Here is a 12,418-nt window from a genome sequence, read left to right on the forward strand (position 1 = left end):
CATGTCGGCCCTATCGCCAGCGAGCACAAGGGCACGGGAGGTGGAGCTGTGCCTGCGCGAGATAGCTAGCTAGACGCGAGACAATGTCGTGATTTCCCTGCGCTCGGCCATGCAGCGTCTAGCCAAGCGAGCGGAACATGAAGCGCGTACGATGACGGGAAGTACAAGTCATACGACGTCAAGGTGGAAAGCATGAGAAAGTGACAACACAGATGAATTGCTAGGGGCGAAGAGGAGATGTGGCAATACCGATGGATCACTAGGGCCATGCGAGTATTTGCTTCTCCCGTTACAGTGCACAGACACATTTGCTAGTTAAGCATAATAGAAATAACTTGTCTATTATAGTAGGAACAGAAAAAGAGATACAGTACGTGCGTGGTGCACTAACAGAAAACCATGCATGGCCGTGGATGCCCCTCCGATCCCGAAGCATTCATTGCTTATTACTTCCTCCATTCGAAAATACTTATCGTCAAAATGGATGTATCTAGTACAAAGTAAATCATAACATAGACGATGGACTTTGTTTATTTAGTACGCATATAGCGGCAGCCATATGCATGCATTACTTATGTGATCTTTTCTTCGCTGGTGTCGATGTCGACATCAGTGGACTTGGCACCCCGATAGACGCCATCATGCAACTGGCGAGGGGGAACTACTTCCCCACTGAGCAGAACATCCTTCTGCATGTACGAGAAGGGAACATCAACGACGTCCTCTCTTGAAAATATGCTGCATGTCACCTTAGTCATGGGAGGCACAGGATATGAGTATTCTATGGAGCGCTTAGTTTCTTGTATCTTGGTTTCACCCCAATTATACTCTCCATGAAAGTCAAGATGACTTTCAACATCGCCTTCCATCAGGAATGGCAAGCCGGCTGACAACTTGGCCTTGATACCTACGTCGAGTGTTAACTTGGCATCCCAGGTACTCTCTATTCTGTCATACAGTTCGATGGTGGTTTGGGCGTTGTGGGTTTCATGTGTTCTGTTGGTAGCAAGCACAAGGGTCCTGGAGACATTTTTGTTGGTGCTGGTCTTCTTTCCCCCAACGCGGTACTCGACATCATAGATTTCTCGAGAACGGACCGGTTCTTCAATCTGGAACGTTGCTTCTTTCGTATTGCCATCGTCGGAAGAAGCATGGAAGTAATCTATCTTGTCGTCGATGGTTACCCTCCTGCAAAATTTGCCGTTGCCATGGGATAGGACTGCAATGTAGTTGTCATCCTTGATGACCACCTTGAACAAACAGTCAACCATTCCGTAGTCCCTGCTGCCTATGTCGGCCATCATCCAATTTACAGCATGGCCACCTTCAAGGCCACGCCTCCAATACACTTTTGAGGCAACTTGTTTTATATAGACGACGCCATACTCGTCGGTATAGGTCTCTTGGATCACAGTTGGATCTGCAATATCAGACGATGAAAACACCAGAAAGATATCAACTGATGTTTCGTGTGCTGTGAGGTACTTGCCATTGTCGCCTTTGAAGACAACATACTTGGGCAGTTCCTTGTCGTGTGACAAGCGACGAACACTGAAGAGACTCATATTAGAACTATCAGCTTCTAGGTTATCTCTTAGTTGCAAGTAGGCTTTGCCTGGACCAGACACAGAAAGCATGCAAGCATACTTCTTTTGCTGGGAATGAAAGAACCTGTTGTACAGAAATAAAAAAATTGTATTAGATCATGCCTTAATTCCAAGTAAGTTGCATGCATGGCAGCCATTGCCATCTATCTAAGTGGAAACTTCAAAGGAATCCATACGTTACAAAAAAAATCATATACTAATGTGCATGTAAATTAGAAGTGGTAAATACGAAGAAAAGGGAGTGGGGAGTTAGAGCATCTCTACTCGATCTCTAAAAATTTAGGCCCTTATACGGGCGGCCCCTTATATCCTAACTCCTTAATCGGTTAAATAATGACGGTTCCAAGCCAAACCCCTAACTTAACTCCATATAGCTTCGAAAATGTTAACGCCCACACGTGTGGGCGTTTGCACCCCTCCATCACCACTCATTTTGCCACGTATGAATAGATGACATCAGCAGAATTTTTTTTGGTTTCAGCTTAAAAATGTTGTATCTCCTAAATAAAAAAGCGAACTAAAAATCCGTTTTCACCATTAAATCCGTCTCGACGAGATCTTCAAAACTAGACCCCATGTTGATATGTTTCGACGAAATTTTTTTTTGCCCAGAAGTTGCCATGATGTTTACACTGTAGTTGCCATAGGGCTTAAACTAAAGTGGCCATGTGACAATTTTAGTTTGTAGATCATGGCAATTTTAGTATTTTGATGATGGCAATTCCAGTACTTTAACCATGAAAATTATTTTTTGTATAAACCATGGCAATTTTACGTGCATGTATCATGGCAATTTTAGTTTATGGTTCATGGCAAGTCTATTTTCTTAATTCCCCGTTTTATAAATGTCAAAAATTACTTTTAAATGTAGAAGAAAATAGCTGAAACATATCATGGCAATTTCAGTGTAAATATCATGGCAATTCATATCCAATAGACATAGCAACTTTTAATCCAAAAAAAAATCATCAAAACATATCAACATGGGATCTAGTTTCGAATATCTCATCGCGAGAGATTTAATAGTGAAAACGGATCTTCAATCGGATTTTTCGTTTAAAAGATAAAACATTTTAAAAACTGAAAATCCAAAAAGATTCCTACATGCATGCATGCGATGACGTGGCAATCTGTTTGCATTAGAGACGTGTGGTGCGTCTCCCTTCCTGCCACACGTGTGGCAGTTAGGGGCGTCCTATAGCTTACATTTGGCTCATGCATTTCGTCAAACACTTGCAATGCAACACCTCGATCTTCTCTACGACGTCACTGGTGCGCCTGCATCGCCACCATCTGCCTTTGCCAACCTCATTCCCGGTCATTGGCAACATCCCTGACATGTTCCATGGAGGCGAGCTGCACCGTGTGCTCAATCGCCAGTCAGTGTCCTACGGCCCTGTCATGTCTTCCATGAAGCTCGACATGGCAAGCACCGTCGTATTGTCGTCCCATGTTGCAGCGCACGAGGCGCTCCACAAGGAGGGTGTCCTCTCCTCCCTGTACGTCCCCGACAACGCCAGTGTAATGGACCACACCGACATTTTCATGGTGAGGGCGTACCTTGGTGAGCACCCTACTCTTCAAATCCCCATGGCTCGACGCTAGTCGCGCCATCCATGAGCGCAAGCCCGGGAGCTCGTTGAACACTTCCACATGAGCTTTGTGTTCCCGGTGCATATCGCGCTCTCTCTGTTGAGCATCGTGCTCAATTTGATGTCCATCGCTCTATGCTCGGAGGCGAGCCAGGGCCGGTGACCAGGCAGGAGTTCATGGAGTTGAACGCAGACTCTGTTGTGGAGACTCGTCGGCAGGGGGAAGAAGACAAAGGAGATGGGAGAGAGAGAGAGATATAGGAGGCGCGCAAGAGGCAGAGAAAAAACTGAGGGACGGGTGGCGGGAGGAGCCAGGGCGGACGCGCGGAAGGAAAGGGGAGGTGTGGGCTATACCTGGCCATACCTCCGGCTGTAGATGCTCGAATAATATATAAAAAGGGACTTTTTACGGTACATCTTACTACCAGAAACAATGGGTAGTATATAAGCGATCCGATGGTCATTATTAATCTCAATTTTTTTCTCTGCAGGACATTTTGGTAATTGCCTGTTAGAAGATTTGTCCTTTCTTGCTGTTATCATTGTAATGATTAATAAGTATTCTATATGAGTAATTGCAATTGACACCTGAAGAAAAGAATTATCCCTCGTCTTAGTTCGTAGGTTGGCCCCTCGTTCTCACACAGTGCGTAAGTTTACCCCTCATCTCCGTACAGCTCGTCATTATTCTGTCGACGCAGGCGCTCCAGCAGCCGACGGGCGCGCAGGGCCGGCCGCTGCGTCTCCCGGCCTGTAGTCGCCACCTCAAGATATTCGACGGCGCAGCCGCCCCACGGCCCTTGTTTCGGCTAGTTCCTACCGAGATCGATCCATCGGCCGGCTGCTCGTAGCTGTGTACGTGCATCTTCAAGCCAGGGGAAGAATCGATCAAGGAGCCTACTAGTCTGCTTCGTGTATACGTCTACCTCTCCGACGGAACCGATTAGCTCTCTCTCCGTTGTCGAGGTCGATCGGGCCTGTGCCAACAGCCCTCTCTCCGTGGCACGTTCTTCAGACAGCGCCTTAGATCGGTTCCTCCGCACGTCGTAGTGGAGATCCCTCACATATATAGCTGGCCCTGCTGGTGCTCCCAAGACGCCATAGCTGCGTTTTTCCTAAATAGAACTACCGAAATTGTCCCTGATCACAAATTATACTATCAAAAATCTGCAGTAGTATTTTTAAATCTGGGCTGTCCAAACACATAAAATAAACGGCCAATATTAGTCTGATGTACTGTAAAATGTCTCTATAAAAACCAGATAATGTGCCGAGAAGAAATACTATGTCGAAATCTTATGAAAGTGTACGGGATAATGTAGAGTAGTATATATGTATACACATTGCTGAAACATAACCATATTTTGCTGAAACAGCACTATGAATTAGGCAGTCAAGAAAATGGGGAGGGCCAAATATAGGGAAGTGACAAGACAGACAGAAGAAGATATACTCCAGTGAAGAGTACCTGGCGGTGCGTTTGGTGGTAGAGTCAGGCCTGAAGTCGAACAAGGTGCAGGACGGCTTGGTCAGGTCCTCCTCCGGTTCATCTGCGGTGGCACAGATGAACCAGGTACTGCCGCCGCCGCCGGGCGCGCGTAGCTGCTGGGCGACCCAGTATTTGTCGCCGTCGGAGCATCTGACGTGCAGGAGCCCGTCGTGTTTCTTGGACGGCTCCAGGTAGAACTTCTCGGCTGGGGTGGTGGCGCGGAGGACGACGTAGCTTAGCTCGATGTAAGTGGCGGCCGTTGCTTGGTCATAGACGGAGCGCAGGCACCCCGGACGAGACGGATCCCCCAAGGTAGCGCACACCGGAGGGCCCGAGAGAGGAAATACCACGGGCGGTAGCACCACTGAAGGATCAGCCATCCAGGGGCCTGCATTTCTCCAGATACTCCTATCCATAGTATTTCTCGCGTGCCGTGCGCTTGTGAATTTTCAAGCTGGGGTGCTCAGACTAGCAGCCTGGCTAGGTATTTTATAGCAGGAGCTAGCCCCATCGCCCGGGACCATTAGCGCAAATATATTTTTCGATAAAGGGCGGTTTTATTAGAGCAAAAATATATATGGACCCTAATAAGTGTTACATGTGTGGCACGAATACATTACATTTTTAAATGTTTTTTATGACAAATTTAGTGACGTGAGGATGGCAAATATGATTTTTTTAAATGTCAACTTTAACTGTAAAAAACAAACATAGAATGCTTCATGTCACACGTGTGTCACTTATCATTTGGGATATATATTAAGAGGCTTAGACTATCCATAGTCTAATTCGCATCACGGGCTGCACCGACCGCTACTTTCGATCGCGTGCGCTATATAGCAGTTTTATCTAGCGTGCGGCTTATTTAGGGCATCCGTTGAAGATGCTCTGACCCCGCAAATCAAGTGCGTTCAATTCGCGTCACGGGGTAGTACACAAGTTTTAGATTCTTGCAACATTGAAGCGACGTTGGGCCACTCCTGATTTAATCTTTCAGATCTGGATCTTGGCCTTGTCCTTCCTAGCGGCCGGTAGGCAAACAAAACGTGGCAGCGTTTTTGTTTGTGGCAATCATTTGTGGTCACTGCCTCGCCTGGCCAACTTTGTCCACGGCAGACTCAAACAAATGCCGGACAGATGCTCCCGCGTTACTCGTGTCCGATCGACCAGCTAGGCTCAAATTCACATGCTCTTTTTTGAAGCTTTTCTCTCATCAATTTGGGCAGCAAGACGTAAGGACATTCACCAAAGTAGTATATTTCAGAGTGTTTTTTTTAGAAAAGGAGGATGTACCTCCGGGGCCTCCGCATATGTACGATGCATGCAGCTAGACCTGTAGCGCGCCTCGGCGTGCGGTGCCGGGTATTGCCGATTGTGCCTAAGTGTGCATGCCCGGCATACTGTAATTGTAATTTTGCGGTAAGCTTAGCATGTTTTTTTTAGCACGCCCATGATAAAGCACAAGTATTTAGCTTATTCAAGAGCAATTAGGGCATAAAGTTCAGTGTTAAAGAGTAGCAAAAGTGACCAAAGTGACAGCGGGATAAATACAGAGCAAGCAACACAATTAGAAACCAGAGACAACGCTAACACAGAATGCTTTAAGTACGGGATTTTCATACAAAGCAATTAAGGTCTGAGAGAACATCCATCAGTTTTGATGCAACATGATATTCAGAGCAAGGCATTCGTACAGAAGGTGAATGGTCGAAGAGAAATTAACTGAAACGGCTTGGTAGCTAGTGGTATAATACATAGTTGGGCAGTAGCATCGCCGAAGCAAGTGGTTCATAAAACACTGGTTTGTAGTACTGATTACAAATAACGTACAATAAGGCTGGACAGGTGCACACTGTACTAATTCAGAACACTCTTGTTGCACTGAATAAGGCTGGACTGCAGCAATCATGCGTCGTGATTCAGAGACAGTCAAGCAAAGTATGATACTTGAGCAAAGCTTGCTGATAAACCAAAAGGGCCTGGATTTCTTCCTGTGCCCGAAGCATCAAACATTCTCGTCGTAGAGAAAGTCTTCAACATCGAAGCGGCTTGCACCACTCGTCCTCAATATAATGTACATGAAGCAACATATAGGTTAGGCACAAGTAGTTGTATGTACAGGAATATCACAATGTGCGCTCAGTCATATCACAATGTATAACAGTAGTTGTATGTACAGGAAGCAACATATAGGTTAGGCTCAAGTAGTTCTACCAAGGCATACTATTAGTACTAGATAGACTGGTTCGATTGGCTTGTCAAGGAGCTTTTTTATGAATAATACGATTATGCTAATATAACATTTTGAGAGTTATTTATCCAAAACCACCACACTTGGGGCTATGGTAACAACTTGGTACCAGATTTGCGCCAGGGCACAAAAAACCACCGAAATTGTGCCTAACATGTAACGCGGAGCACTGATGCTGGGATTTGGTCGCGAAAACAGCCAAACCGACAAGTAGGGCCCGCCTGTCGGGCTGACGTGGCGAAGACCAAAAAATTTGACCAACTGATGTGGCAAATGAGGCGTGGGCCCTACCTGTCAATGACTAGAGAGTCATCTTCTTCACAACATTTTTTCTATGGAGCATTCCAACGAACACCTTGTCTGCGTTCATCCTCTAGCCATTGAAGAAGGCACAATACGCCATGGCCACGCCGGAGCAGCGACCAGAGGAACGGCGAGTCGGACTTCTCCATCCCGTCCGCAGGCTCACGCAGCTCTTCCTATCCTCCTACCAATTACCAAGGTGGTGGCCACCTTGCCGAAGCTTTCATACGACGGCGACGTGGACAAGGTGCCGGGCAAGCCAAGTTGTGGCTGCGTGGGAAGGGACGAGTGGCTCACCTTGAGCACGTATGAGTGCTCGGACACGCCGACGCCATGAATGAGCACACCTGCGTGAAGAAGAAGGCGAGGTCATGCTCGTCGTCGTCCATGGAGGCCGCCCGTCGCGCTGCCCGACGCAGTCGCCCTACCCAGGCAGCGCGGGAGCTGCGCGTCCTTGCTGGCCCTGCCCGCAGGCCAGCACGCCGACGGCAAGCGTGATGTGGCCCTGGGCTAGCTCGAGCAGGGCTCGGCTACTGTGGCCATGGTGGCCATGGAGCTCTCGGCTCGGCCGTCCATGCCGGCGGGGGCGGCGGCGGGATTCGAGGGTTGGTGACGTGTAGGGAAGAGGCTGAGGCAGCCTGGGGCAAGCTTGAGCAGGGGCTCGGCTTCCATGGCTATGGAGCTCTCGGCTCGCATGGGGTAGAGATGCTCGGACAAGCCGCTCGATGCAATGCTCCAAAGAAATAAAGATGAACACGTAGTCAATGACAGGCGGGACCCGCATGTCATCTGCCACCTCACCTAGTCAACACTTTTTTTATGTGCTTGGTCTTCGCCACGTCAGCCCAACAGGCGGGCCCTACTTATCAGTTTGGTTGTTTTCGCGACCAAATCCCAGCATCAGTGCTCCGTGTTACATGTTAGGCATAATTTCGGTGGTTTCTTGTGCCCTGGCACAAATCTGGTACCAAGTTGTTACCCTAGCCCCAAGTGTGGTGGTTTTGGGTAAATAACTCACATTTTGATGACAACACACAACCGAGTGTGTAAACACAAACAAAATAGTGTTCTACATTACTAAAATGTGTACTGTAACACCAGCTATCAATAAGCAAACTAAACATCATATCAGGTAAAACAAATATAGAGCTCACCAACTCAGCAACCATCATTAGAAGAGATTCATGTCTCGCAACTCAGGAAAATACAATGAAATTTTTTTGTGCACTGATGAACTTGCTTGAGATACAGAATGGTTGGCACAACTGTGACATCAAAATAGTAACAATTAAAACTTAAAAGTCCAGCTTAATTTAAAATATCTAAACAGGTAAAATAAGAAATAAAGGCCCTGTACAACAAATGAAATTAGTTCTCTTATTCGTGATAGGTGATCTGAATCTAAAAGTAGTGTTGAGATTCACGAACCAACCGAAACTAAATAACAACCTACTATGTCTTAAAAGCATAGTCTAATAACCGAACTCCCGATTATCAACATCAAAGAAATCATGAGCTATTCCAACATTCCATGGCTATTTTTAGAGTTGACAACATTTCCAGTTTGTTAGACCCTCGATATGGCTATAGCAGCGAGCATATTGTACTAACGGGATAGTTTACTGTTGTGACTAATGTGATAACTGATTGTTAATGGGACAATATTTTGAAGGATAGCATTCCCATTATTTTGTAATGGGAGTGGCATTGCCACTTTGTTTTTGAGCATCTTTATTATTACTTGACTGGAAAGCGAAAGATTGTGTGCATTATTGTTCCACATGCTCGACTGCAACTCCGACATTTTTTTGAGCCTCGATTTGGTGATGAAGGCATTACCAAAAAGATCACAAGATAAGCGAACCAATTAAAGTCTCAATATGCAAACATGCAACCTCAACATGCAACCATGTATGAGAAAAGGCCACCTCAACATGCAACCATGTATGTCAAAAGATTTTCCATTCTTCTATGCTACTTGTATCCAAATAAATATTTTACAACTATATAATAATCAAATACAATACATCATTTCTATTTTCAGTTTCAATCCAATATTATTAAGCCAAATACTCATGTTTGATACAACCAAACCTCATTGAAACATATTGCAACCAGTACCCGCATCAATATGCGGGTTATCATCCAGTTATTAGGCTGGTCGTAATGGTAGTATCATAAGTAGTACTCCCTCCGTTTCTTTTTACTCCGCATATAAGATTTGGTCAAAGTCAAACTAGACAAAGTTTGACCAAATTTATATAAAAAATTATGAACATCTACAATATTAAAACTATATAGTATGAAAATACATTTTGTGGTGCATCTGATAATATTGATTTCATATTGTTAATGTTTATATTTTTTAATGTAAAATTAGTCAAACTTTATAAAGTTTGACTTTGACCAAACCTTATATGCAGACTAAAAAGAAACGGAGGGAGTATCATGCATGCCAACTAGGCAATTTTAATGAGGTGTCATAGCATTAAATGAAGAAAGAGAGGGTGTAGTATCATATCATGATACTGTATCATATTAAATGCTAAGATATCTTGTATCATGCATGGCAATAAATAGAGTACTACATGATACTAATATATGATACTATGCATTAGGAACGTAGTATCATATACTAGTATCATATGCATGATACTAGTATATGATACTCCCCATTACATCAGCCTTATCAATGTGAGACACAATTGGCACAGGCAGCCAGGCTCCCCCTTTTCTTCATTTATGCACTCATTTCCTATCATATCTTCACCTTCTGTGCAACAATGAATGAGTTGAACACCTCATCACCTGCAGGGTGGTGCACGGCCAGCACTTGGAACCCGCCACGCCCGATATCGTCCAGCTCCACTACAGGATAGAGGAACGCTCGCGCCCCGTGCGCGCTTCGCGCGACGAGCACCGCCCCATCTGCCATGTGCTTCCCCAAGTGCGCGATGGTGTTGGCCTTCTCCTCGGACGTCATCCCCACGAGCGCCGCCAGGAAAACCACGTCGTACGCGCCGAGCTCAGACGTGAGGTCCGCGACTTCGGCCGTGTGGAACGGCATGCGCGAGCGCACGTCCACATCCGCCGCGCCGACCAGCTTCATCGCCCGGCCATTGGCCACGCTGCACCGGTCGTAGTTGTCGAAGCGGGTGTCCGGCAGGTGGTATGTCGCGAGGAAGAGCGAGCTGAACGGCAGCGGCCCTGACCCGATGAACGCCACGCGGGCCGGAGCCGCCATGTGACCGGCCAGAAGGTCGTTCTCGAGCTTGCTCAGGTTGATGTAGTTGTCAAAGTAAGGGAAGCGGCCGAGGTGGTCGAGCGGGCTGTCCAAGGCGGTGAGCATGTCGGAGTAGTGCGCCTCGAGCAGCCCCTCGGCGGTTGAGCACAGGCGGATGAGGTCCTGCCGCATCTCCTGCGCCTCCGGGCCGAGCTTGGTCACGTCCACCGGGCTCGACGGGACGCACGCCGCGACCAGCTCGGTGAAGAGCGCGTCGACTTGAGGGGACGGGCTTAGCGACGGGAGCTTGGAGATGGCGGCGTGGAAGCCGGTGATCTTCTCGACCAGAGCAGCCACCTCGCTGTTTTCGGCCTCCATGTCACTTGATTGCCAAGTAGGTATGGCTGGTGTTGTAGTGCTGTTCTGAAAAACAAATGTAGGCTGTAGTGCTATGATGGAGCTGATGCTTGATACAATATGAAGGGAAAAAAATCAATGGAATTGCAATTGATTGAGCAGTTTGATGAGCTGTGGAGGGTGAGGGGTCGTATGTAGCATGGAAATCGTATGCGAGGCGCGCTTCATGCTTGCACAGACGTGACGGCCTGTTTCGCGCCTCTAATTTCCGACATGCGTCATTGCATCTTGCTGACAAGCTCATGATTTGGTAGCTAGCTTGACAATATACCTAATAAATTTGGAGTGGGGGGATAGGCCGATAGGTGGATAAATTTAGTCTCTGGCATGTGCCTACGAGCCAACCTCTGTTGAATATTCACTCGGATCTGAAGAAAAATGGCAGAATAGAGTTGTTCTTTACTGAATAAATTAGGATCTTTCTCTACCAAATTAGAGCGCACAGTCATTCTTCTATTGATGTTCCCAGAAATTCAGTTCACCAGGGAACACCTTAAGTTGAATGTGATTTTATTTTGTCTAAATCAGTACTCAATATAGAGACAGTGGACGGTGGGAAACCGACTGAACTGGCGATGCGGGCACTGAAAAAGCTTCAGTAGCACAGTAGCACTGGCCTTACCCGTAGCAGCCGGCCGGCCGGCGTCTGCTCCCGCTCCCGCTCCACCGCTAGTCCCCCTTCAGCCGTTCGCGGCCGCACGAATATCTCTCCGTCGTGGGGGGAGGACGGCGACCTTCTCGGGCCCCCGAAGCGGAGGAGGGCACCGGCTGCGTCGCGGCGGGATGACGCCGCCGTCTGCAGCGGGGAGGCGAAGGCAGGGATGACGGTGCGGGGAGGCGGCCGGGATCAGCTCCGTCGCGCTGCAGGTGGTGGCCGGATTTCAGATCGGGAGCGCTTCTTTGGCTGGAGGTTGGAGAGAGGAATGGGGGAGAGGAGAAACCGAGCTTGACCAAAGGCGCATATCGTCAGTATGATTTTTCTTTTGATCGACGGAATATTATTATTCCAGGAGTTGGGCTGGATTATTCTATAAAGGAGTTGGGCTGGATGGGCTAGGCTATGGTACCAACTTACATGTGTGATTGACAGCCTGCACGATGCAGCCACCCTTGAGGCGTTAGCATGCCGTGAAGCTTTTGCGCTGGCGGAAGACCTGTCAATCCATGATTTTGTCATCGCCTCAGATGCGAAGCAAGTTGTTGATGATATAAACAAGAGAAGCAGAGGCAGCTACGGTTCGATCGTCACTGAAATCAATGCTAGGTCTGAAATGTATAATTGTAGAATCACTTATGAGGGACGTTTATCAAATAATGATGCTCATAATTTAGCTAGATTTTCTGTTAGATTATCTCAGGGGCGCCATTTGTGGCTTTTGCAACCCCATGATGCTTCCTGTATCCCACATAATGTGGTATTCGATGATGAATAAAGCGATTTACCACCCCTCAAAAAAAAATCTCTTATTTCTTTCTTCTACCAACAGACAGGTGGGGTCCACAAGGTAAAAGTGGACGTGGGTTGTCAATGCCGTG

At 47.0% G+C, this 12,418-nt stretch overlaps 2 protein-coding genes across 5 annotated transcripts; both read right to left on the reverse strand.

The window, feature by feature from the left end:
• Positions 1–315: 315 nt before the first annotated feature.
• Positions 316–5,141, reverse strand: LOC123187037 (uncharacterized). 2 transcript variants are annotated; one of them, XM_044598793.1, is made up of 3 exons: positions 4,668–5,141; positions 1,490–1,671; positions 316–1,420 (listed from the first exon to the last, which is right to left on the reverse strand). In XM_044598793.1, the coding sequence occupies exons 1-3, from the start codon at positions 5,102–5,104 to the stop codon at positions 573–575; spliced, it is 1,467 nt and encodes a 488-aa protein (XP_044454728.1). In that variant the 5' UTR covers positions 5,105–5,141; the 3' UTR covers positions 316–572. The 2 variants fall into 2 exon arrangements, with proteins under 2 accessions (XP_044454728.1, XP_044454727.1); XM_044598792.1 differs by having other exon boundaries at positions 316–1,671.
• Positions 5,142–9,730: 4,589 nt separating this feature from the next.
• LOC123187039 (nicotianamine synthase-like 5 protein) lies at positions 9,731–11,875 on the reverse strand. Of its 3 annotated transcripts, none has more exons than XM_044598797.1 (2): positions 11,505–11,875; positions 9,731–10,883 (listed from the first exon to the last, which is right to left on the reverse strand). In XM_044598797.1, exon 2 carries the CDS (start codon positions 10,841–10,843, stop codon positions 10,001–10,003), a length of 843 nt encoding a protein of 280 aa, XP_044454732.1. In that variant the 5' UTR covers positions 10,844–10,883; positions 11,505–11,875; the 3' UTR covers positions 9,731–10,000. The 3 variants fall into 3 exon arrangements, with proteins under 3 accessions (XP_044454732.1, XP_044454731.1, XP_044454730.1); XM_044598796.1 differs by having other exon boundaries at positions 9,731–10,906; XM_044598795.1 differs by having other exon boundaries at positions 9,731–10,888; positions 11,505–11,872.
• Between the last annotated feature and the right edge of the window lie 543 nt (positions 11,876–12,418).

The sequence above is a fragment of the Triticum aestivum genome, chromosome 2A (assembly GCF_018294505.1).
Source record: "Triticum aestivum cultivar Chinese Spring chromosome 2A, IWGSC CS RefSeq v2.1, whole genome shotgun sequence".
Lineage (NCBI taxonomy): Eukaryota > Viridiplantae > Streptophyta > Magnoliopsida > Poales > Poaceae > Triticum > Triticum aestivum.